Source organism: Chiloscyllium plagiosum, unplaced genomic scaffold (genome assembly GCF_037043375.1).
Source record: "Chiloscyllium plagiosum isolate Xiang-an unplaced genomic scaffold, Cpla_swu_hap1 HiC_scaffold_9, whole genome shotgun sequence".
In the NCBI taxonomy this organism is placed as follows: Eukaryota; Metazoa; Chordata; class Chondrichthyes; order Orectolobiformes; family Hemiscylliidae; genus Chiloscyllium; species Chiloscyllium plagiosum.
Window position 1 is genome coordinate 26,927,946 of NW_028270147.1, and position 27,995 is coordinate 26,955,940.

At 42.0% G+C, this 27,995-nt stretch overlaps 1 protein-coding gene and 1 long non-coding RNA gene across 4 annotated transcripts in view; one reads left to right on the plus strand and one right to left on the minus strand.

The window, feature by feature from the left end:
* The window catches only part of plppr4a (phospholipid phosphatase related 4a), a 94,214-nt gene extending 89,804 nt beyond the window's left edge, over nucleotides 1-4,410 (plus strand). For both annotated transcript variants that reach the window (XM_087990491.1, XM_087990490.1), the window contains exon 7: nucleotides 1,258-4,410. In XM_087990491.1, coding sequence (XP_087846617.1) covers nucleotides 1,258-2,598 — 1,341 coding nt within the window. In that variant the 3' untranslated portion in view covers nucleotides 2,599-4,410. The remainder of the gene's footprint in view (nucleotides 1-1,257) is intronic.
* Nucleotides 1-27,995, minus strand: part of LOC122554219 (uncharacterized) — a 103,814-nt gene that overhangs the window by 56,118 nt on the left and 19,701 nt on the right. The gene's annotated exons all lie outside the window — the stretch shown is intronic.

Sequence of the window (27,995 nt, forward strand, 5' to 3'; positions counted from 1 at the left end):
ATCCAGCTGAAGATACTTCATAGGGCCCATATAGCACCGGTTCAATTGGCAAAATTTAAGGCAGAAGCATCTCCAATGTGTCCTAAATGCAAAATAGAGGTGGGCACTCTTGTACATTGCTTATGGACCTGTCATAAGATCCGTAGATATTGGACTAAAGTAGCAAGTACCCTGACAGAAATTTTAGGAACGGAAATAAAAGTGGACCCCGTATCTCTCCTCTTGGGCTTTTCGAACTTTCCCTCCCTGGACACGTACGGGAAGAGACTATTTTCTATTCTTTCTTTCTGTGCAAGGAAAAATATTTTGATGAACTGGGTGGCGGAGGGCCCCCCTGGACTTTCAAATTGGCACAGACTGATTATGGAATGTATTCCCCTTGACTTCCTTACAAATATGGTGCACCGAAAGACCGAATTATTTTATAAAATATGGCAGCCCTTCTTGAATTACATAAATACAGATATTTCGGCTATCCTAACAAGGGCTTTTATTTAATTGAGATTACAAACCTGGCTGGTCCGCGGCCCCTCAGGGGAGGAATCCCGCACGAATACGGGTTTTATCATATCTGATGCTAACACATCCCGAGCATGTAAGAGACTTAAATATACACCCTGGTTAGTTGTAGGTTAGATTAGTAGATAGTTGAGTTTTGTTTGTTTGTTTTTTTTTCTTTTCGGTTTTTTTTTTGTTGTTTTGTTTTTTTTTGTCAAATTTTGGCTATTGTATATTTGAGCTAATTGTATATCAATGTTTATATCTGAGAGTTTTGTTTATTTTTGTAAACTTGTAAAAATGTTAAATTTCTAATAAAAATATCTAAAAAAAAAGAAAAAAAATGCAATTAAGAAGAAACCTGCAAGTAAGTTTTATGTTAAAAGTGTTTTTAAGATTAAAACAATTATGTAGCAAGTTGTTGTGATCCAGAACACAAATAGCATAGGGGAAGCAGGCTCAATTCTAACTTTCAAAAGAGAATTGCTTATATCCTTATAAAGTGCAGATTTACAGGGTTATGGGGAAGGAATAAATGAGTGGGCTGAGTTGACCAGAAAGAAATGAGCAAGTTGCATTTATATTGCGCTTTTCAGAACCTCAGGATGTCACAAACCAGTTTACAGCCAACTAGGCACTTTTGAAATAAAACCAGAAGCAAGTAGTCCAAATGGTGTCTTTTGGTCCTGTATAATTCCATAGAATACATAATTCTTGACAAGTATTTTGATTTCTTGTTATTTTGTGTTTCACATATAGGGTCTTTATGCTGTGAGTAATTTCCAGCCGAGTGATGATGGCATAACCCACCAGACCCATCACAGAGAACCTTTGAGGTCACTGACAGACCTCAGCCAGGAAAGTAGTAGGCAACTTCAAGGAAAAACTGGCAGTAGCATAGATGGCATTTCATCCCACCATTCTGAAAGTATTCTGAACCGAAACCACAGAGAATCCGGCTCCCTTACAAACTTAAAAAGAACAAGTGCAGACGTTGAAATCATTACTCCCCGCAGTCCAATGGCAAAGGAGAACATGGTGACCTTCAGCAACACCTTGCCACGTGTCAACACCTCGTCGATGGATGAAGCAGCCAGAAGGAATGCAACGATTCATGCTTCTATGGACTCTGCCCGTTCTAAACAGCTCTTGTCGCAATGGAAATCAAAGAATGAAAGTCGGAAACTGTCGCTACAAGTAATAGAGACAGAAACTGGTCACTCACCTCCAAAGTCCATGGAGATGAGATCCAGTTCAGAACCTGTGGGAGTAGGCATAAATGGAGACCAACAGGCACAACTCAATCAGTATCTAAAAATTCAAGCTAGTACTATTCCTGTGTCCAATAATACCAGTAACATTGGTGGAGGAGCAAGAGTTTCCATGCAGTCACGCCCAGGCTCATCACAGCTGGTCCATATACCTGAAGAAACCCAAGAGAACATAAGTACTTCTCCAAAAGCAAGCTCAGCAAGATCAAAGTGGCTTAAAGTAGCTGAGAAAAGTGGTGTTGGTAGGGTAAGCACCCAACCAAGAATCATGCAGGTAATTGCTATGTCCAAACAGCAAGGTATGTTACAGAGCAGCCCAAAAAGTACCGATGGGAGTACAGTATCCTGCACAGGTTCCATAAGGTATAAAGCTCTAACAGACCACGAGCCTAGTAATATTGTCAGAGTGGAAGCTCATCCAGAAAACAACAGACCTCTTGTTCAAGTACCATCAGGCAGTGAAGGCAGTGGATCATGGAAATGGAAGTCCCATGAGAAGGGAAGCATTCGCCAAGCATTTGAATTAAATGATCTTAACAGGGACTCTGAAAGCAGTGAATCAGTAAAAGATAGCTATGCTACAGCTGAAAGAAAGAAAACCAATCCAGACAGTAGTGAACATCATCACCATGGAATTACCACCATACGAGTTACACCAGTGGATGGAAGTGAAGCTGCTTCTGAGACGCTCTCGGTTTCGTCTAGTCGAGATTCAACCCTCAGGCGGAAAGCGAACATCATTTTAATACCAGAAAGAGGAAACAGCCCAGAAAGCACAAGAAATATCTTCTACAAGGGAACATCACCCACCAGAGCTTACAAAGAATGAATCCTTGTTGTGGAAGGCTGCTGAAGGACAATCCGTTGTAAACAGATGCTGAATACCAGTACATACTGATAATAGATTGAAACGTTTTAAATGTGCCATTCAGTTGTTTATTAATTGAAGAGTTAATGATATTTAAACATGGCTGCATGAATATGATATTTTTGCATACTAATCAAAAGCACACAGGCAAAGCCTGAGCCTTGTGAAATATGTATTTGCTATATCAATAAACTGTGAATGCATTTGCTCCCATTTTGAACACGTCATTCATGCTTTGAGCAATTTATTTATTTATTTTCTAAAAGCTTTGGCTGTACTGTTGCTTTCTGTACTGACCAATTTAGAATTTTGTTCTCAATTAGAGCTCTAAATAGTGCTTATATATCCAACAATGATGAGGGGTTATGTGTAATTTTATTTGTGAAGCATTATCTGGGGTTGCAATGATTACTTGGTCAACTATCAGTCAAAGATTTAGTTAGTTACAAAGCTTCCTTCAAGGGGATCACATAGATGAAAAAAATCATGTAGCTTTTATAGAAATTACATGCAAACTATATTGAAATACGTACAAATATGCACCACGTACATTACAAATAGTAGAAATTTTCTCACAGAATGTAAAATGAACGGTAATTGATTACTGATCACTATTTATATCTTAGATTTTTATACCTATTGTAGCCTTAGCATATTGATATCATGCCTTTAAAGAAAGTTTTTTAAGTAATATAGACAGCATTTTTTTGTAAGCTTACAAGGCTGTATTTCAAAACTATTAAAATATAAAATATGCCTTTAATCATGAGTTACAGACTTTGTACCAAGCTGTTTCTACATTGTTAAAAAGGAAAGTGTCCAATACAATTCTGCTGCCATTTCTACAGTGCCCTCTCTTCCTCCTCCTCCATCTCTGACCCCTTCCAACTGCATTGGCATACCAAATATAACCCTGTACTTTCCTTTCAAGTTAATAACAAAATTGTTTGGGTATTTATTCCTACATCCATATGATAGAAAAAAAGACTACGTAGTTTTTATTTGTTTATACTCGTGTTTTTGAATACAGCTTATACCTAGGTACACAAAAGCCAGGAACGTCTGAAGGAATCATTTAATTTCAAAGAACTATTGGCTTGAATGATTCCAGTGATTCAACTAAGAACCTTTACATCACATTCTGGCCAAATTATGTTGTATTATGATGGATAGATATAGATGTAGTGTTCCTGCTACTAAAGAGTGACTGTACCACATTGGACTGTGGAAGAAAATCCAAACACCTGCATGTATTTTTTATACAGTACCTCTGGTAAAATTAAACTTTATTTTCATTGCAACCAATACCTTCATTCAATATTTATTAGTGAATTATTTAATAGGTGACATCATTTTTGTAATTGTAAATAATTACTGATTGGTACAAACTGTGATATCTTATTGAAGGTTTGTTTATTTGCCCAGTAAGATTATATTTGAGTGATTTGTATGTAAAAGGGAAGAACATTTAACTAAGGTATGCACAGATGTGTATAGTATTTAAAATGTGTTTAAAGTGTTCTGTTAACTATTTCTTCGAGAAGTGTTTTAAAATGAGCACTGGTTCAGTAAGTGTGTGCAAAACATTATTGTGTGCGAGTTCTTAAAATGTGGTATTCAAAAGTCTTGTGAAAAGTAACCAAGGAAAAATACTGGAACTTATTTCTGTTAAAAGCATTTGTTGGCTCTATTATCATATTTGAAAGATATCATCTACACTGTACCTTTCCCAAGTGTGTTGGTTATTTGCCAAATAAATGTTTCTTAATTGCAGTGAATACAAGTAAATCATGTTTTCTTTTCATTATAACACCAAACTAGAAACAAAAGGTATTCTTCTTCCAATCCAGCAACAATAATTCAAACAAAATCCAAGATCCCTAAAGTTTAATTTTATGGATGTAACTTTGCTCACTGAGCTGGAAGGGTCGTACAATCTGAGCTACAAATCTTCTCAAAACCCGTTTAATTTTATTTCCTACTTTCGTTCACGTCCAATATTTTGCACTTCTTAGATAATTATTCCTATATTGTCACAGTGAAACTCAAGATCAGTAAGGAAAAATTTAAAATGTCTAAATTAATTGCAGCGCATGGTGAGATCCAGTAGCACATCATATCTGTGCTCGGTCATTGTCACAGCAAGTCTAAATCAGTTCCACTGTCACGTTTCACTCTCTGGAATCTTATACCTTTGTATCTTTTGAAATTGGATTTGAAACAATGCTTTTGCCTCAACTACACCCTCCTGCAAAGCATTTCTTCTTGCTGCCAATCGTTTTCCTCATTTTAACTCTGTCACTTGACTGATGATTTGTATTGTTTCCTTACATTTGAACTATCTGTACCTAGTTACAGAACTAAAAATATCACAGGCTTTTAAAAATGTTATATCTACTCACACTTGCAGAGAACACCAGCACATGGACTGTGACATTTCAGCCAACTATCTCATTTTCAGGACAGCTAGGGTTGGTCAGTACCACCCAGTTACTATTTGAAAATGACATTAGAAGATCATGTGATTGAGAAATTGTGCAAGATGAGAAAAAAGTTATCTGATCTATTAAGCCCATTCTGACAGAAATGGTACTCTTATTAGAATTTAGTTGCTCTAAATCAAGTTTTTCTTTCCTCCTCAACTAACCTGTGATTCTCCATCACTGCGCAACTCTCATAAGTGGATATCATTTGGCATATGCACTGACACATACTGGTCATCTGGGTCAAATCCAAGCTGGTTGATGATGACATGTTTTATCAATAGATAAGCAGCAATGTGGATTCTCTTTGACTTTTTTGGGCAAGAGGAGCTTATAGTTCTGCCAGGATCATTGAGTGTCAGTGTCAACTGAGGGTTGCATGGTTTCAAACAGTGGGGATGAAAACTCAACCAGTTGTCCTCCTAAACACTTAATGCTGCAACTACCTTCAAACTGTAAATCCAACAATATTGGGTTTAGATAAGACAAAATTCAAGGATTAAGGCTTCAAGGTTGAGTGATCAACATTACAATAAATGTAATGTTCTAGGTAAATGGCAGTACTGTCTTTATGGACAATACTGGCACATTTAGTGCTGGGAGCCTTATCTAACACTGCATTAAATTTGTGTAGCAGGAGTGAAACCTATGTGAATGTTTGTGTCAGGTTTAAATTTGGAGATAACTTTATTCTTTACTGGAGGTCCAATTGTAATTTTTTTTCTGCTGGACTTAGCGCTAGCCAGCTATTTGTGAATGAAACTGCTTTATTCTGCTGCCTAGATCTGGCCCAGTTAGTGGGTGAAGAAGATAAGCATGTACCATTATTATGAAAACCCTGGAAGATACGAGGTCAGGTGCCATTGTCACTAATGAATTAGAAATCCCATTCCATCATAGGAGTGAAAGAATATCCAAGAATTTGTGGATTTCTTTCTTATAGAGTCATAGAGATGGAAACAGATCCTTCGGTCCAACCCATCCATGCTGACCAGATATCCCAACCCAATCTAGTCCCAACTGCCAGCACCCGGCCCATATCCCTCCAAACCCTTCCTATTCATATACACATCCAAATGCCTCTTTAAATGTTGCAGTTGTACCAGCCTCCACCACTTCCTCTGGCAGCTCATTCCATGCACATACCACCCTTTGTGTGAAAAAGTTGCCCCTTAGGTCTCTTTTATATCTTTTCCCTCTCACCCTATGCCTTCTAGTTCTGGACTCCCCACCTCCAGGGAAATGACTTTGTCTATTTATCCTATCCATGCCCCCCATAATTTTGTAAACCTCTATAAGGTCACCCCTCAGCCTCCGAAGCTCCAGGGAAAACAGTCCCAGCCTGTTCAGCCTCTCCCTATAGCTCAAATCCTACAACCCTGGGGAGAGACACCAGAATTGCATGCAATATTCCAACAATGGCCTAACCAATGTCCTGTACAGCCACAACATGATCTCCCAACTCCTGTACTTAATACTCTGACCAATAAAGGAAAGCATACCAAACGCCTTCTTCACTATCCTATCTACCTGCGACTCCACTTTCAAGAAGCTATGGACCTGCACTCCAAGGTCTCTTTGTTCAGCAACACTCCCTAGGACCTTACCATTAAGTGTATAAGTCCTGCTAAGATTTGCTTTCCCAAAATCTAGCACCTCACGTTTATCTGAATTAAACTCCATCTGCCAGTTCTCAGCCCATTGGCCCATCTGGTCAAGATCCTGTTGTAATCTGAGGTAATCCTCTTCGCTGTCCACCTCCAATTCTGGTGTCATCTGCAAACTTACTAACTGTACCTCTTATGCTCGCATCCAAATCATTTATGTAAATGACAAAAAGTAGAGGACCCAGCACCAATCCTTGTGGCACTCCACTGGTCACAGGCCTCCAGTCTGAAATACAACCCCCCACCACCACCCTCTGTCTTCTACCTTTGAGCCAGTTCTGTATCTAAATCTCCCTGTATTCCATGCGATCTAACCTTGCTAATCAATTTCCCATGGGGAACCTTGTCGAATGCCTTACTGAAGTCCACATAAATCACATCTACCGCTCTGCCCTCATCAATCCTTTTTGTTACTTTTTCAAAAAAACTCAGCCCAGTTTGTAAGACATGATTTCCCCCGCACAAAGCCAAGTTGACTATCCCGAATCAGTCCTTGCCTTTCCAAATACATGTACATCCTGTTCCTCAGGATTCCCTCCAACAACTTGCCCACCACCGACGTCAGGCTCACTGGTCTATACTCCCCTGGCTTTTCCTTACCACCTTTCTTAAATAGTGGTACCACGTTAGCCAACCTCCAGTCTTCCGGCACCTCACCTGTGACTATCGAAGATACAAATATCTCAGCAAGAGGCCTAGTAATACATGATATACAATACTTGCATTTTTTCTAGTCATTCCCAGATAGGAGGACTTGTATGCAGTTAAATTAAGGCCAGAATTGTAGCTGTACTGGCCTTTTTACGTGCAACAGCAAAGATGTCTTTGATGTATGTATCCCATAATTTCTAGCTTTACATGATATGCTGAATTCAGATGTTTGCACAAACCCTTCCTTCTCAAGTTTAACATTTCAATTTAATTTAACAGATGTTTACACCTTAGAGCATGGAAGGCATGTTTATAACAGGATTGATCAGGTTGATTGTCAGCCAGTACATCGTTTCAAGATATCCAATGGCAGGTAGTAAGTGGGAGAGTCTTTTGCTCAACCATCCTAAAGAGGACAATGGCAAACCACTGCAGTGAACCTGGACCAACTTAATGGAAATCTATGTCTAACCCTTGGAAAGGAGAATGGGAGAAAAGAGCGAAAGACTTCAATGATCTCTACTGGTGTTAAACTTTACTCTTCCTGCATTACTGACCATCACAGCTTACACTTAGTTACAAAGCAAAAGTAAAAGCCAATACAAAATAAGCATTCTAAACCGCATTTATATATTAAACTGTGCAATGTTCCCTGTAAATGTCAACTAACCATTGTTGTGATTCAACAATCACTTAATCACTGACCCAGTTTTTCTCAGCAGTGCTATCCCACAGCTAAGCAGTAACTACACCATGGTGGGTGGAAAAGTGATGTTATTCAGTGAAGGAGACACTGAAAGACCTTGGAGGAAGTCACTGAGCAATTCTGAGCCTGGGAGGCCCAGCTTTAGTTTGCACTGGTAGATCAGCCTGCAAGGTGGCATTCTGGGATGACAAACAAAAGCAAGGATTCCACAAGATTAACATGCACGTTCAGTTAGAAAGGTAAATGCAATGTCAGCGATCATTTTGAGAGGGCTAGAATACAATAGCAGTGGTGTACAGCTGAAACTGTATAAGATATATCAGACCTCATTTGGAAAATTGTGAGCAGTTTTGGGCCTTGAAAATAAGGAAAGAAGTGTTGGCGTTAATGGGCATCCAGAGGAGGTTTACAACAATGACACCATTGAAGAACTTGCCATATGAGGAGTTTGTGAGGACTCTGGGACTGTACTCAATGGAATTGAGAAGGATGAAGGGGTTCTGTTTTATACAGAATACTGAAAGGCCTGAATAGAGTGGATGTGGAGTAGGTATTTCCACTAGCAGGAGAGACTTGGACTCAACTAGCACAGCCTCCGAGTGGAGAGATGACCCCTCTAGATGTGCTGAGGGAAGATATTCCTGGAAATACATCCAGGGAAGTTATTTGGGTGGAACTCAGAAATAAGAAAGGGATGATCACCTTATTGGGATTGTATTATAGACCCCCCAATAGTCAGAGGGAAATTGAGAAACAAACTTGCAAGGATCTCAGCTGTCTGTAAGAATAATAGGGTAGTTATGGTAGGGGATTTTAACTTTCCAAGCATAGACTGGGACTGCCATAGCGTTAAAGGTTTAGATGGAGAGGAATTTCCTAAGTGTGTACAAGGCAATTTTCTGATTCAGTATGTGGATGTGCCTACGAGAAAAGGTGCAAAACTAGACCTACTCTTGGGAAATAAGGCAGGACAAGTGACTGAGGTGTCAGTGGGGGAGCACTTTGGGGCCAGGGAACTATAGAACGGTGAACCTGACCTCGGTGGTGGGCAAGTTGTTGGAGGGAATCCTGAGGGATAGGATGTACATGTATTTGGAAAGGCAAGGACTGATTCAGGATAGCCAACATGGCTTTGTGCATGGGAAATCATGTCTCACAAACTTGATTGAATTTTTTTGAAGAAGTAACAAAGAAGATTGATGAGGGCACAGCAGTAGATGTGATCTATATGGACTTCAGTAAGGCGTTTGACAAGGTTCCCCAAGGGAGACTGATTAGCAAGGTTAGATCTCATGGAATACAAGGAGAACTAGCCATTTGGATTCAGAACTGGCTCAAAGGTTGTGGAGGGGTTATTTTTCAGACTGGAGGCCTGTGACCAGTGGAGTGCCACAAGGATCAGTGCTGGGCTTTCTACTTTTTGTCATTTACATAAATGATTTGTATGCGAGCATTAAAGGTACAGTTAGTAAGTTTGCAGATGACACCAAAATTGGAGGTGTAGTGGACAGCGAAGAGGGTTACCTCAGATTGCAACAGGATCTTGACCAGATGGGCCAATGGGCTGAGAATGGCAGTTGGAGTTTAATTCAGATAAATGTGAGGTGCTGCATTTTGGGAAAGCAAATCTTAGCAGGACTTATACACTTAATGGTAAGGTCCTAGGGAGTGTTGCTGAACAAAGAGACCTTGGAGTGCGGGTTCATAGCTCTTTGAAAGTGGAGTCGCAGGTAGATAGGATGGTGAAGGAGGCGTTTGGTATGCTTTCCTTTATTGGTCAGAGTATTGAGTACAGGAGTTGAGAGATCATGTTGCAGCTGTACAGGACATTGGTTAGGCCACTGTTGGAATATTGCGTGCAATTCAGGTCTCCTTCATATTGGAAAAATGTTGTGAAACTTGAAAGGATTCAGAAAAGATTTACAAGGATGTTGCCAGGGTTGGAGGATCTGAACTACAGGGAGAGGCTGAACAGGCTGGGACTGTTTTCCCTGGAGGCTGAGGGGTGACCTTATAGAGGTTTACAAAATTATGAGGGGCATGGATAGGATAAATAGACAAAGTATTTTCCCTGGGGTCGGGGAGTCCAGAACTAGAGGGCATAGGTTTAGTGTGAGAGGGAAAAAATATAAAAGAGACCTAAGGGGCAACTTTTTCACGCAGAGGGTAGTACATGTATGGAATGAGCTGCCAGAGGATATGGTAGAGGCTTGTACAATTGCAACATTTAAGAGGCATTTGGATGTGTATATGAATAGGAAGGGTTTGGAGGAATATGGGCCGGGTGCTGGCAGGTGGGACTAGATTGGGTTGGGATATCTGGTCGGCATGGACAGGTTGAACCGAAGGGTCTGTTTCCATGCTGTACATCTCTATGACTCTATGACTCTATAATTGAGATGAGAAGGATTTCTTTTCAGTCAAGGATGGTGAATCTGTGGAATTCATTGCCACAGAAGGTTTGGAGTCCAAGTTATTGAGTGCAGGAGAATGGAGTTGAGAAACACATCAGCCACGATCGAACAATGGAAAATACTCAATGGGCTCCTATACCTTATGGACTTAAGGGCTCGCGGGTGAAATGACAATTATTCTGAGAATTGTGTTTGACAGTGCCAATGCCAATTTACCAGGACAGTGCCTTTGCAATCCTGGCAATGTGTCGGAGGTCAAATTTCTGTAAGAACACTACAGCATAAGAAAAAGCAGTAGAAGTGAGTTATCTCTGAATTATTACATTGCCGAAGGAGGCCATTCAGCCCATCATGCCTATACTCCACTCAAGCTTTCTCTGCCACTCAATAAAAACATGGCTGATCAGGTTGTACCTTAACCTGATGAGCTCGATTTTACAGCCCTCACCAGCATATTTGAAGGTGGGAGGTTGACTTAAAATGCAGCCTGTAGCCTGCCCACTGTTTTCCCAAATATTCTATCCTGTCTCCCATTTTATAATGGGGGAAACGCTGGAATACCAGGTCACCTTCATTCCTGTGAGTGCTTATACATGTCATACAACCTTTACTGGTATTTTGCCAGTGTAAGGGGAGCCCACACTAGTGTGTAGCCTGGCAACTTTAAGTTGCAGGCTGGTGTCAGGGAATAGAGGAATGGAAACTCCTTTAAAGATCCCCTGTAAATTTCGAAAGCACTCCCACCCTTTGACCCTCACTCCTTGTCCGCTCAAACCCAAACCCCAATTTTCTCACCAGGAACTGAAAGACAGGCCGTGCTCAAACCTCGGATTTAACTTGAAGTCGGGCTGCACATATTTTTAATTCTGCCCTCCACCAAAACTTCCCAACCTTTGACTCATTTGTCATCAAACATCTGTTTAAATTTTAATGTTTTCAACATTCACAACTTGTGAAAGAATTACAAGAAAATGAGTAGGCAGCACCACATTGCCAACCTGACAACTAGCAGTGACCCAGAGACAAAGTGTGTGCATAGCATCTGGGTTGTTTCAAGGCTGCTATAGTCAGCACCTGCCAGTGATGCTCAGTCAATCAACCAGGAGACACCAAGACTGGTTTGCGGAGAATGGGCAGGAGATCCAGGAGTTACTAGCCAAAAGCACAAGACATTCCTGAATTTGAAAGTGTAGCCCAAGTTGAGTCCTAGAATGCAGTTTTATGGATTGGTGAAGCCTGATGTCCAACAAAAGTATCTGAGACATAGAGAGCAGATGATGGGTGGGGAAAGCACAGGCCAACCTGCAATTAGCTGCCAACCATGATGTGAATGATTCTTTTGTGTATTCAGTGCTGCTTATGGTCCATTCATGAAAGGGCCCACTGCCCTGCTGGCCAAGAATAGAGAGGTGCTCAGGAAGAACAGAGTGACAGCCAGAACCAAATGGAAGGAGCAACATCATATCTGTACCAGATTTTAATCAATCACGGTTGCAGAGGGTAATCTTTGTATCCCAGTAACCATCCTTGTAAGACATCCAGCCCTTGATAGTTTAGAATACTCCTCTGTCGGGCATGGAGGACTTCGACCAGTAGGGCCATAGAATGAGTCTACACAAAGCTTTGACAGAGGGATCTTATTCCAATGAATACAGTGCAAGTCATGCAGATTACAGATTACAGTAGCAGATTGTAAGTGTTGCATGATCACTTGTCTCCCCCAGCACATTACCAAAGAAAAACAGCACTGCATAGAAGCACATTTGGTGAATATTTAAAGTTCAAAGTGAGAGGAATTAATTCTGTGCCCTGTGCAACCTATGAAACCTCAGGGAGTCTTTGTAAGTGGTGACCTTCATTTGCCACTTTTTAGTTGCCTGTGGTTACTTTGCTTCACAGAAATGTCTATGGTCAATTTGTAGTCATATGGTCAAGATTGCTTGTGACTATGATTTGTGCCCTACATAATTGGTCAATCCATACCTTTCACAAGCAGGGTGCTATGAATACAGATGCTTTCAAGCTGCACTGTTGTGTGCCTGATTAATGTGATTGCCCCTTGAAGAGCCTCACCTTGCTCACAATTACAGTCCATTTGCTCGAACAAAAAAACAAACTGAACACTCTGGGTGTCATATCAGTCATTTTCCATTTCCCTTGTGTATTCATGACCTCACAAGTATGGACAGCAATGCAGCTTGCTCTTAGTGCAGTAAGCTGTAGGCACAGCCTAGAAATCCAACCTCCAAGCTCCTCCCTTCCTTGCCAGTCCCTGTTTAGCCATCAGTACTGAGCTTCCACACATTTCCACACACCTTTTTAAATTAAGACATCATCTCACAGCATTACCCCTGAGTCCTGACTTAAAGCTTAATGATTCCAATCACCATGCTGCATTTTACCCCTTTGAAGCGAGAGTGGTGGTGACCGTTGATGTTGCTCCCTGTGCTATAATTTCCTGCTCGCATATTTCACAACGATTTTTCCCTTTACATCACGTCATGTTGTCTCCAGTCCTCAAAATAGACATCCCAAACACCTGTGGCCTCCAATAACTCATCTTGACTTTAATTGAGCTGACTCCTAGATCTGACTGTGGCCTACATCCCTGACTAACTCAGATGGACAGCCCAAATGATGATTGATAAGACCACTGACTGATAACCGTACTTCTGGTACTATAACTGACTTATCGTGATTCCTCGGATTGGTTGCACTTGACCACAGAGTTAACTGTATCTCATAAAAGAGACTGTCTCCCTTAGCCTGACTGAAAACCACTTTCCTTAGATGTTGAGACATGCCTTTTGATTGATGCAAATGCATTGTGTTTGTCATGTAGACTGCTGGCACACATTCTGCTGCTGTGAGTTCGCATGGCATTAGCGCCACATTGCAAGGTGTCCACCTCCTCAACTGGTCACTGCTGACAACCACAAAAAGCTTTCTGGTTTTGTGTTTGCACTAAACAGCAGACAAGACAGAAAAACTGTCAGGCTGCTGGCTCTGGATGGGCAAAGTGCCAATAGGCTGGATAAAGCAAGGTAAAGCAGAAATGCTGTGTGTCCAAGTCAACATAAAGGAGTGAGTGCTAAGATAGCAAGTGAAGACTGTGAGGTCCAGCTTGATCCAATCCATTTGATGTCTTCCTGTCCCTGCCTGCAATGTTACAATGTAAGTTGCTGTTCTGCTCCATGGTGCAGCATTGAAGGGCAGAACTGAATTATAATTGCAGATGTGCTATTAGAGGACGGTGAGGCTTTTACATGTGTAATGCCAAGGTCTGTGGACAGAAGGTGTGTTCAATTGCTGCCCATAGGGAGGGCCTCAACCGGGACCTTGGGTTCATGTCACATTACAGGTGACTACCACTGCACTATACACACACACAGATACTCCTACACACACACACAGGCACTCCTATACACACATACACACGGACACACATACACATAGACGCGCACACAGACACCCACACACACCCTTACAGACACACACACTCCCACACTCACACATGCACCCCCTCACAGACTTAAGACACTTTGCACTCACTACACACACACACAGATACACTTTCTCACACTCACAACCCCCAACCTAAACAGACACACACAGACAGACAGAGACCCATATGCACACATATATTTTTTGGGGTGAGTTTGTACTTGCAGGGTTACATTGTACTTTGCTCAAAAACTGCATGAATTTATGTAAAACTCCGTTATCTCACTTTTTATATTAGAATCAATCTAAACATCATGGCATAGACAGAGAACACAGGGGGCTAACACCTTCAACATATTGTCAAGCTGTCACCATTGTTAACAGTTAACCTGAGAATGCAACTTTTTAAAAAAAAGATTTTGTGATTTACACATGAAAGAAGTGAAACTGTCATGGTATTCTAACAGATGAAAGGCTTAACAGACAATCAATTTTTCAATGTATAATTTTAGTTACATCACACTAAATTTTTGCTATAAATTCTGTGTGTTAGGATTGAGCCTTCCACTACAACCTGATGAAGGAGTGACGCTTCGAAAGCTAGTGTGCTTCCAATTAAAGCTGTTGGACTATAACCTGGTGTTCTGTGATTTTTAACTTTGTACACCCCAGTCCAACACCGGCATCTCCAAATCATAGCTGACATTAAGTAATAATGGTAAGCTAATGCATGCAAGGATGCCTTTTGCCACCCATTAGCAAGATCCCCATACAGTGAGAGAATTGGATTTCTTTGTCTTGATATCAAGAATTTTGTTTTTGCCAATCTCGCCATATTTTTCCACTGGCTCACCAATACTCATTCTGTTTAGTGGCTGGAGAGATTCTACCCTCTATCTTGAGCCTGTAACTAAGTCTGTAGGTAATGGAATGGACTCTCTGAAGCAAATCATCCTTGATCAGGGGGATGGCCTAAGAAGAGGAAGACATTTGTCTTATCATTAAATGTAAAATTATCTAAATGCTCTGCTGGAAAACATGACAATAATTGTAATCATTGACAATAAGTATTTTGCAGATTGTAAAGATTAATTCATTATACCGTCAGCAAGCTGTTGTTCATAATTTGCTAAGGATTTTAACTCTTGTTAACTTTCAATAATCATTAGTGTGATTACATTCAGAATACTGTATGCAGTTCTTCTACTGGACTGAAAACAGTGCAACAAAAATACATTACTGCTATTGAAAGGATGCCGATGAGGACAACTGGAATTATTGGTGAGGTATATGTATTATGATGAATGATTGTGTGAATCAAGTGTGGAAAAGATAAAAGTTGAAATGTGATGTGATTGCTGGCTTAGTATTCTAAAAATCTAGCTAATGTAGTTACAGTTATGAGGTTCCTAAGGTTATATTTTGGGAAAGTTGCTATAATTAGAGGCCAAATGAAGGGATCATAACACCTACTTTGATGTTTACCTGACAGTAAAGATGGGCTGTTTGATGGTTAGAGATCAAAGGAAGCCTCGGATTATTTTACTGAGAATGCACAAGAATCTACCTTTGTAAAATAATGGCAGTGGTTTTAGAATTTGAAATTTAGAATCGACTCCTAATCTTGTAAAATTCCAGAAATGTGTTTTTGTTACTAGGCCATAAACATTTGTGCTTTAAATGGTCCATTTATTTCCAAGATGAAAGAGATATGGGGTCAAGGATAGCTAGATAGAATCTTTACTGATTGAATCTATTTTATACTGCCATTAGGAAGATGGCACAGGCTTCCCTATAGAAGAGCCCTAGCAGAACTAGAGTCAATGGTAATTGGAGGGAAGCTCTTTGCTGGTCAGAGCAAAGTCTATCACAAAGGAACATGGTTTCGGTTGTTGGAAGTCAATTATCACAACTCCAGGACATTACTGCACACATTTCTTAGGGTAGGGTCCAAGGCCCAACAAACTTCAGCTACTTCATCAATGACCTTCTTTCTCATAAGAGCAGGCGTGGGGATGTTCTCTGATGCTTGCATAATATTCAACACCATTTGTAAATCTCAGTCATCGATGCACTCTGTGTCCAAATGTAGCAAGACCTCGACAACACACATGCATGCCACAGATATGCCAGTCAACGATCATCACTAACAAGGCAGAATCGAACTACTGACCATTGGCATTCAATGATATTAGCATTATTAAATCCCACAATATCAACACTCTGGAGGTGAACATTGACCAGAAACTGAACTGGAACAGCCATTTAAATGTTATTTAGTGAAAATAACAAACACGAGGCTGGGAATTATGCAACAGGTCACTCACCTCATGACTGGGTGAATATATCTCCAAAACATGCATGACACTCAATACCATCCAGGATAAAACACCCACTTGATTGGCACTCCATCAAACATCTTCAACATGACCAATGCACCGGTAACAGTCCATACCATCTACAAGATGCTCTACAGCAACTTACCAAGGCTCTTTCAATAGCATCTTCCAAACCTGGGACATTTATCACTTTGAAGATCAAGTGCTGCAGATGCATGTGAACACCATCTCATGCAAGTTACTCTCCAAATAAAGAACCATCTTGACTTGGACTTATCATTCCTTCACTTTTGTTGGACTAAAATCCTGTAAATTTCTCCCTAACAGCACTGCATGTGTACCTACACCACATGGAAATACAACAGTTCCAGAAGGATGTTCACCACTACTTCCACAAGGGCCATTACGAATACAAGCAGGAGCATTCTGTAGTCAAAGAAACACATCCTGCAGCCAAATAAGAATTCTGGGAGATTTCTCCTGGCATGGTTAATGGGAAGGAGAATAATCAAAAGAAATTTATTGCTGGTGGTGGTTTTAAGAAAATGGGTACTGCTTGCACTCATCACGGCAGTTCTAAGAATACCAAATCTTAAATGAAGCAATAATTTATATGGCATAAGATAAAGATGCTCAGTTGTCAGCAAGTCAATGCTGACTGGTTGAACTGTTGCCATGCAGAATGCACCAGGGAACTGTTGTCCTCTGTGTTTTTGCTTAATTTTTAAATACGCACAATGCTTGGAAATTTTTCCTTTCCTTGCAAAAACACCCTGAATGTGAATATATGTATCTTCTTGTAAATGCACATGAGCCACTTTGCAAGTCTGACTAATTAACCTAAATTTGTTGATGCATAATTATTAGCATACTCAACCATGTTGTGCAAGTGCTGTTCAATTGTGGAATTGCATCTAATGTTAGACATTAAGTTCTGAGTTTTATAAGGATAAAAACCTGAGCACCATATAAGCTTCACACCAAAGTTGGGTGCATCAAAGCTATCTTATGGGATGTTCAAATCATTGTTGCACATTCTCAGAAAGGTGACTATGGTTGCCATATTCAGACCTGTAAATTGTCTAGTCTACCTCAAAGGATAAGGCAACAAGCATTTGAACAACAGATGAAAATAGCTACTTGACTCTGCAATCTGTCGCAATATTATGTATGGTGGCATTTTCCACTAACAGGCATTCTGCCTACTACATGGATGAGTAATGTGGTGTATAAATTTCAGTGCTGGTGTGATGCCAGATTTGGAAATTCACCAGCCTGTGCTTGGAACACTCAAAACATTACACTGAATGTTTTGATGTGATTTCATTATTAGACAACACTTTTGTCGACAATCCCAGGTGTACTTAGACATTGTTAACAACAAATATTAGATTATTAGTCAGGCTTGTGTCATTCATTAACTTTTGTCAAAGGCTAAATTATTCAAATGCAAGGATTTATCCTCTGCAGGGAAAAGGAACAAATCTAGATGCTGTGCCTTTATTAAATTATACAAAAGTTTGGGGACAATAGTTCTTTCTGCATTTTCCAATGGCAATGCCTCAACCAATCAGAATCAACCTGCCAAGCAACCAACACCATTTTTTCTAATTCAGTAAAAATTGCTGCTCCTCTTGAAATGTGGAATTCTTGGATCTATACTTATGAGGCCAAGATACAAACCTTCAACATGCCCCCTTTTCATCAGTACTACAAGTTCTACACTACCAAGTGACTAACTTAGAAAATACCAAAAAGCTGAGGAAAGCTTTTCGTGGTAGGTGGTCATACTTGTTTATGTCTGCTGCCCTTCACCTTCTAATTAGGAGAGATCATAGATTTGGAAAGGAATTGCATCTTTCAAATGGTACGCAGTGCACCAATGGCAAAGGGAGTGGATGTTTAAAGTGCATAGTATGATGATCAAATGAGCTGCTTTGTATCGGATGGCATTGAATATTTTGAGTATCATCAGAATTTCACTCATTCAGTCAAGTGTTTACAGTATTGCATCACTCTCATGACTTGACATTTATAGATGGTGGTCAGAGTTTGGAGAGTGAAGAGATGAGTTACCCACAGGGTTGGGATAAAGGGTTAGGTTTTTTGTTATCTGCAATGTGAGATTCTCCAAATGGATCTGCAGGATTTAGCCAATTTAAGTTGGTTTACGGTCATGAGATTACATTCAGTTAAAATTGATTAAGGAGACGTTTTTAAAGCAGAAAGATGAATTGGGAATGTTGGATGATGTGTCCATGTTTCTAGAAATACACACAAGAGTATATATGGTAGTACTAGAACAATTCAAATATTTTACAATTAAAAATGAAAGAATGGGGAAACAAACATTCGGCAACTAGAATGTTGCAAGCAGATGATGAAGTATTGGTATTGTTGCCTTTGCAAGATGAACCTCTGAAAGCAAATTTCAATGGTCCATAGAGGTAATTAGGAGAGTTAGTAATATGACTTATCTGATAAATACTCCCAATTGTATGAAAAGAATTGGTTATGTAACTTATACATGTTGAAAAGATATTATCGTAGGGAAGAGGATAAGGAGGAACAAGTATCACAAAGAGACCTAGGGATGCAGGTGCATAGTTCCTTGAAAGTGGAGTCACAGGTGGGCATGGGGGTGTGAAGAAGGCATTTGACACACTTACCTTCATTGGTCAGAGCATTGAATATAGGAGTTAGGATGCCATGTTGCAGCTGTACAGGATATTAGTGAAGCCACTTTTAGAAGACAGTTCTGGTGGCCTTTCTGTAAGAAGGATGTTATTAAATATGAAAGGGATCAGAAAAGATTTACAAGGACGTTGCTGGAGTGGAGTGTTTTAGTTAAAGAAAGAGACCAGATTGGCTTGAGCTTTTTTCCCTGGAGCGTTGGAAGCTGAGGGGTGCCCTTAGAGAGGTTTATAAAATCATCAAGGGCAAGGATAGGGTGAACAGCCAGGGTAGGGGAGCCCAAAACTAGAGGGCATAGGTTTAAGGTGAATGGCAAAAGATTTAAAAAGAACCTGAGGGGTTACTTTTTCACACAGAGGGTAGTGCATGTATGGAACGAGCTGCCAGGGGAAGTGTTGGAAGCGGATACAATTACAGCATTTAAAAGGCATCTGGATGTGTACATGACTAGGAAGGGTTTAATAGGGTTGTGGGCCAAATGCTGGCAAATGGGACCAGGTCAGAATAGGATCTCTGGCCAGCACGGACAAGTTGGACCAAAGGTCAGTTTCCATGCTGTACAGTTCTCTGATTCCATGACTCAGTGTGTCAGCTGGTAGGAATAGTGGAAGATGATAGACATAATAAGAATGAAGTAAGAAAGTTAGAGATTTCACGAAGCGAACCTCCTTGACTCGCTGACACAGAAGTATTGGGGCAATAAGACACTGTGTTAATGTGAGGTTCTTGTAAGGCTACTGAGAAAGTATAAGGCAATCCATAGAGATATGCCTACATATCCTGGATTAGCTAGACATAATGTGGATGTGGGTCAGTCAGAACTGATAAAACAATATCCTTATTAGGCCAGAATGAGCCCAGAACAAGCCCAGGTAGAGACAAAGGTTTAGTACATGCTAGGAAACCATTTGATTTAACATAGTCAAAGCAACTGGAGTTCACTAATACTGTTGGTTCCTTAACCAGATAGATCAATTATACTTTGGATAAATACTAGAAAAGTGAATGCCATCACACAGACAGATTAGTACCAATTCCACAGTTGGAACACTACATTGACAGGGTTAGCAGTAGAACATAGAACATAGAACATTACAGCGCAGTACAGGCCCTTTGGCCTTCGATGTTGCACCAACCTGTCATAGCAATCTGAAGCCCATCTAACCTACACTATTCCATGTACATCCATATGCTTGTCCAATGACGACTTAAATGTACTTAAAGTTGGCGAATCTACTACCGTTGCAGGCAAAGCATTCCATATCCTTACTACTTCATTCCTTTCTAAAATCCATCTAATGAAGGGATATTGGCAAATGTCATTAATATCAAAGACTAAAGAAATATCTGCTTTAGTTACACCAAATGTTCAACTGTTTCATTTGGCTCAAAGAATGCTCCAACTACATTCCAGAGGCTTAGAAATCAAGGCATAGCTAAGATTTGCACCTGTATAGTGTATTTGGATGTTACAGTAGTATGCAGTAGCTCTTGTAAGAGCATGTATGACAAGTCTAAAACCTATTTAAGCAGATGCTTTTGGCTCATTTAGTAATGAATTTAACCAAAAGTCCAATCGCAAATGAAAAAGTTACTTGCAGATGGTTGGACAAGAACAAACCCAAAACATCGACTTTCCTGTTCCTCTGATGCTGCCTGACCTGCTGTGCTTTTCCAACATCACTCTAATCTTGACTCTGATCTCCAGCATCTTCAGTACTCACTTTCCTCTAGCTGATTTTAAACTTACTATGAATTCTCTTCCAAGGATGTCAACATTGAAGAAGTTCTCCTCCTGTCTCTACAAGGATCTCAGTGAGTCTCCACTCCCCGAGGCTCCCAGCCTCATTCGTGATGAAGGGCTTTTGCAGGAAATGTCGATTTTCCTATTTCTCGGATGCTGCCTGACCTGCTGTGCTTTCCCAGCACCACTCTAATCTTGACTCTGATCTCCAGCATCTGCAGGACTCAGTTTTGCCAAGAACAAAATGTTGTCAAGGTCAAGGAAGTGGAAGTGAAAGTGAAAGCTCTGATAGAAAACCAAACAAGAAATTATGAGATTATTCGGAATATGTAGATTTTATCAGAAATTTGTGCATAGCTGTGACTTTACAAATTTGTTAAAGAATCAAGCAGAAGTGTTTTGGTCAGCAGAATGCTAAGCAGCCTTTGAGAAACTGAAGATAATCTTAAAAAATAAACCAGTGCAGTCTGTCCCTGATCTTTCTATACCTTTCAAATGGCAATTGATGCTAGTGATTTGAACTGATTGCTGTATTTTCACAGGGTGATGAGTTGGAAATAGAAAAGTCAGCAGTGTGCTTCTCTAAGAAAGGAAACCAATATTAGAAGGAGTACTGTATCATGGAAAAATGAACTTTGGGATTATTTTGTTAGCTCTTAAACACCATGAAATCGATATCCAACTCAGAAACAAAGCACTAACTATCTTGACTACAGGTTGTTTAGCTGCTTGTAAGAGCTAGTCAATGCTCCAATAACCGGTTGACGATGACTGTTCCTCAACTTTCTGGTCAAGGAAAGGAGACAACGGCTGGTCCATAAAATCCCACCAATGCTTCATGATCTGGACAAGCCATTCATTGAAATTGTAGTGTGATCATTCTATATGCATTAAATTATAAAAGTATTCACATTAAAACAATCTTAATATCTCTTCTCATTTTTTTTTCCTTTCTAATTGTTTCTTAGAATATAGAACAATAGAGCGCAGAACAGGCCCCCTTTGGCCCTCGATGTTGCACCAACCTGAGAACTAATCTAAGCCCTTCACCGTTCACTATCCCATCATCATCCATGTACTTATTCAAGGATTGTTTAATGTGGCTGAGTTAACTACATTGGCAGGCAAGGCATTCCATGCCCATACCACTCTCTGAGTAAAGAACCTGACTCTGACGTCTGTCTTAAATCCATCACCCCTCAATTTGTAGCTACGTCCCCTCATACAAGCTGACATCATCATCCTAGGAAAAAGACTTTCATTGTCTACTCTATCTAATCCTCTGATCATCTTGTATGTCTCTATCAAATACCCTCTTAGCCTTCTTCTTTCAAATGAAAACAGACCCAAGTCTCTCAGCCTTTCCTCATAAGACCTTCCCTCCAGGCCAGGCAACATCCTGGTAAATGTCCTCTCACTTTCTCCAATGCTTCCACATCCTTCCTGTAATGGGGCGACCAGAACTGTACATAATACTCCAAGTGCGGCCGCACTAGCATTTTGTATAGTTGCAACATGACATTATGGCTCTGGAACTCAATCCCTTTACCAATAAAACCTAACACACCATACGCCTTCTTAACAGCACTATCAATCTGGATGGCAACTTTCAGGGATCTATGTACATGGACTCCAAGATCCCTCTGCACATCCATACTACCAAGAACTTTCCATTGACCCAGTATTCTGTCTTCCTGTTATTCTTCCCAAAGTGAATTACCTCACATTTAGCTGCATTGAACTTCATTCTTCACCTCTTAGCCCAATTCTGCAGTTTATCCAAGTCCCCCTGCAACCTGCAACACTCTTCCACACTGTCCACTACTCCACCGACTTTAGCGTCATCTGCAAACTTACTAACGCATCCACCTATGCCTGTGTCTCAATCGTTTATAAAAATGACAAACAGTAGTGGTCCCAAAACAGATCCTTGTGGCACACCAATAGTAACTGGACTCCAGGCTGAATATTTTCCTGTGGCATGTACTTATCCCTTTTCATTGCTAAACTAAACATTGCTAAACTAAACATAAACATAGACAGGGGACAAAACGTCTGCAACACAAATTCCCAGCTCGGCGAACAGAACCACAACAATGAGCACCCAAGCTACAAATCTTTTCACAAACTTTGATCATTGTTCCAATATAGTAACATCACTTAAACACACTCTTGGCAAAGGCAAAGTCAGCAAAATAAATTGTCTCACATCCTATTCTAACAGCAGGAAGAGAAGCCCAGTTTGAGCTGTAACAGAGAGAGAGGAATAAGAGCTTCCACATCTAACTTAAAGACCCTAGCAACTACAAAAAGCTAAAACTAAATATCCCAGTTCTGTGCGTACTTGACCCCACCCATTCAGACTGCTTCTATTGTTCCAACTTTAAAAGAAATCTAAGTCCTCACAAGCTGTTTATTTTATTAGCTTTGAGCATACCACTAATCACCACTGTCTCAATTTTTCTTCATTAAAATAAACATGAGATAATACACCTCTGAAAGCCATTGTATTATCACAAATGGACACCATTGTAATTTGTTTCCTTTTAGCAAACTTATGCATTCACTCAATTTTTTTCAGTTAGTATCACTTCCCAATATCTTTAAACATAACTGCTAACGCAGCTCACTTATTTCTTAACACAAGTTCCTTAGACCCATTTTCCACAGTCTTCTGTTTTTAAAGCTTTTCTCTCATTGGCCAATCAGAATTTCTGTTCTTCTGCCCTGGCTGTTTTGGAGATTACTTTAAATGCACTGCTGCAGTTTCAGTCCTTTTGTTTCTTTCTGAATAGCCTATTTCTCTCTCTCTGAAAGAAACTTGCACACTCACTGACCTGGATGCCTCTCTTTCTAAAATAAATAATTTTTGTTTTCCTGTGTCATAGAACATAGTATTGCCAAGCTAGAGTCCACTTATTTTGTTCCCTCATCTACCCTTACTTCTAAGGCACTGAAATATTCACATACAAATTAGAAATATTAATTATAATGCATGTAAAAACCTTTTCAGAGATTCTGGTACCACTTACAGAGCTCAACATTGAACTGAAGCTATGTCTCCCCTTCTTATCCCTAGATAAAAATATAAATTATATTGAAAGCTATATATGATTTATAATAATAGATATTATTATCTGTTTATCATACTTTATTCTTAAATTTAACGTGTAAAAGGGTAAACCATTGGACTTATTGTTCAGGTCATCTCAGATGTACTGTTGAGCATTAACAATTGATACTTGCAGCAATTGACGGAAGGGGAGTCAATAGCCTCGTGGTACTTTCGATGGACTGTTAATTGAGAGATCCAGATAAAGTTCTGTGGCTCAAGGCTCAAATCCTGCCATGGCAGAGTGTGCAATTTGAATTCAATAAATATCTGGAATTAAGAATCTACTAGATTGGGTATGTTTCCATGCTGTACATCTCTATGAGTATGACTCTATGACTACTGTAAGTCCATTGCCAGTTGTCAAGAAAAATCCATCTGGTTCACTAATGTCCCTTAGGGAAGGAAGTCTGCCAATCCCTCTTGGCACAAGCTACATGTGATTCCAGACCCACAGCAATGTGGTTGACTCTCAACTGCCCTCTGTGCAATTAGGCACAGGTAATAAATCCTGCCTAGCCAGTGACGCCCTCACCTATGAATGAATAAAGAAAATAAAGCGAAGTAATGTGATCTGAAAAGCTAGGTAAGCAATCCAATCTATGGCATTCACCATGAGGTGCATTACTCCAACAAGTTCCAAGTCTGTATGATTTAAACTTTAATAACTGGGGAAAGTTTCCTTGATGAATAATATCATTATAAATGCCATCAATACAATTTCTTCTGTTTATTATTTAAAATGAAACTGCAGACAAACATATATTAAAAAGAACATGTTTGACTGCAGTGTCACTATTAAATAATAAAATCCTGCCTATGGGAGGCATAGATGGGATGTGAGAGATTTTATAGCAGAAGATTTTGCAAACTACAGTGTCTGTTTCTTCATCATAAGTTGTTGCTCTGCATGATGATTTGGATCATTTATGTAATTGGAATCAAATTTAAATTATAAGAAAAAATTCCAAGCAAAATTCTTTTTTCTTTTGTAACTTTTAAACAATTTTTCATAAAACTAGTACAATTAGAAGTCTGTATTTTTATTTTTGGCTACTGTAGTATACGCCTATTTGGTAGTGGCTGTGTTTCTTAATTAAAAGGCCTGTGGGTACAGGCACCACTTTGCGGTATGGAACATTATGGAGACTGACAGTTCCCAATTGAGGTCTGCCCAGCATGGACTCCAGTGGGCCCAGCGCAGACTTGGGTAGGCCCAGCACAGACTCGAGTGGGCCCAGCGCAGACCCCAGTGGGCCGACTGCGAACTTCAGTGGGCTCAATGCGGACTCCAGTGGGTCCAGTGCAGACTCCAGTGGGCCCAGCATGAACTCCAGTGGGCCCAGTACTGATTCCAGAGAGCCCAGCGTAGACTCATGTGTGCACAGCATGGTCTCCAGTGGGCTCAGCACTGACTCCATGGGCCCAGCGCAGACTCCAGTGGGTCCAGCGCAGACTCCATGGGCCCAGCGCAGACTCCAGTGGGCCCAGCACAAACTCCAGTGGGCCCAGCGTGGACTCCAATGGGCTCAGCGCATATGCCAGTGGGCCCAGTGCGAACTCCAGTGGGGCCAACGCGAACCTCGGTGGGCCCAGCACAGACTCCAGTGGGCTCATGCAGACTCCAGTGGGCACAGTGCAGACTCCAATGGGCCAAGCACGGACTCCAGTGTGCTCAGCGCGAACTCCAGTGGGCCCAGCACGGACTCCAGTGGGCCTAGCACTGATTCCAGAGGGCCCAGCGCCGACTCGAGTGGGCCCAGCGTGGACTTCAGTGGGCCCAGCATGATAGCAGTGGGCCCTGCACAGACTCTGTTCTTTGGATGAGAAATTAAGCTGATACGTTTGAAGTGGGAAAAATCCATAACTAATTTAACCATGTCTAACATGTGAGCTCAGGGCTTGTCCACTCTGTCTGTTTTTCTTTTCATTTCTTTTCCTTTTTTCTCTCTTTTCTTTCTTTAATTTTACACACGTCTAGTTGAAGAGCTTAGTCGCAGCAATGGTATCAACAACAGACTCAAGTGGGCCCAGCACGGACTCCATTGGGCTCAGTGTGGACTCCAGTGGGCCCAGCGTGGATTTGAGTGGGCCCAGCACAGACTTGAGTGGGCCCAGCACAGACTCGAATGGGCCCAGCACAGACTTGAGTGGACCCAGCGTGCACTCCAGTGTACCCAGCGTGAACTCCAGTGGGCCCAGCGCAGACTCCAGTGGGCTCAGTGCGGACTCCAGTGGGCCCAGCGCGAACTCCAGTGGGCCCAGCATGGATTCCAGTGGGCCCAACCCCACCTCAAGTGGGCTCAGTGCAGACTCCAGTGGGCCCTGTGCAGATTTAAGTGAGCCCAGCGCGGACTCCATGATCCCAGCATGGACTCAAGTGGGCCCAGAGCGGACTCAAGTGGGCTCAGCGCGGACTCGAGTGGGCCCAGCATGGACCCGCGAGGGCTCAGCATGAACTCGTGTGGGCCCAGCATGGATTCCATGGTCCCAGCACGGACTCCAGTGGGCCCAACATGGACTCCATGGGCCCAGCATGGCCTACAGTGGGCCCAGCATGGATTCCAGTGGGCCCAGTGCTGATTCCAGAGGCCCAGAACCGACTCGAGTGGGCCCAGCATGGACTCCAGTGGGCCCAGCGCTAATTCCAGAGGGCCCCGTGCCAACTCGAGTGGGCCCAGCATGGACTCCAGTGGGTCCAGTGCAGACTCCAGTGGGTCCAGTGCAGACTCCAGTGGGCCCAGCATGGACACCAGTGGGGCCAGTGCTGATTCCAGAGGGTCCAGCGTGGACTCAAGTGTGCCCAGCATGGACTCCAGTGGGCCCAGCACAGACTCCATTGGGCCCAGCACAGACTCCAGTGTGAACTACAGTGGGCCCGGTGTGGGCTCCAGTGGGCTCAGTGCATACTCCAGTGGGCACAGCATGAACTCCAGTGGGGCCAGCACGAACCTCGGTGAGCCCAGCGGGGACTCCAGTGGGCTCAGCGCAGACTCCAGTGGGCCCAGTGCAGACTCCAGTGGGCTCAGTGCGGACTCCAGTAGGCCCAGTGCTGATTCCAGTGGGCCAAGCGCGGACTCCAGTGGGCCCAGCACGGACTCCAGTGGACCTAGCACTGATTCCAGAGGGCCCAGCGCTGACTCGAGTGGGCCCAGCGTGGACTTCAGTGGGCCCAGCATGATAGCAGTGGGCCCTGCGCAGACTCTGTTCTTTGGATGAGAAATTAAGCTGATACGTTTGAAGTGGGAAAAATCCATAACTAATTTAACCATGTCTAACATGTGAGCTCAGGGCTTGTCCACTCTGTCTGTTTTTCTTTTCATTTCTTTTCCTTTTTTCTCTCTTTTCTTTCTTTAATTTTACACACGTCTAGTTGAAGAGCTTAGTCGCAGCAATGGTATCAACAACAGACTCAAGTGGGCCCAGCACGGACTCCATTGGGCTCAGTGTGGACTCCAGTGGGCCCAGCGTGGATTTGAGTGGGCCCAGCACAGACTTGAGTGGGCCCAGCACAGACTCGAATGGGCCCAGCACAGACTTGAGTGGACCCAGCGTGCACTCCAGTGTACCCAGCGTGAACTCCAATGGGCCCAGCGCAGACTCCAGTGGGCCCAGCATGGATTCCAGTGGACCCAACCCCAACTCAAGTGGGCTCAGTGCAGACTCCAGTGGGCCCTGTGCAGACTTAAGTGAGCCCAGCGCGGACTCCATGAGCCCAGCATGGATTCCAGTGGACCCAACCCCAACTCAAGTGGGCTCAGTGCAGACTCCAGTGGGCCCTGTGCAGACTTAAGTGAGCCCAGCGCGGACTCCATGAGCCCAGCATGGCCTCAGGTGGGCCCAGAGCGGACTCGAGTGGGCTCAGCGCAGACTCGAGTGGGCCCAGCATGGACCCGCGAGGGCTCAACATGAACTCATGTGGGCCCAGCATGGATTACATGGTCCCAGCACGGACTCCAGTGGGCCCAACATGGACTCCAGTGGGCCCAGCATGGCCAACAGTGGGCCCAGCACGGATTCCAGTGTGCCCAGTGCTGATTCCAGAGGCCCAGAGCCGACTCGAGTGGGCCCAGCATGGACTCCAGTGGGTCCAGTGCAGATTCC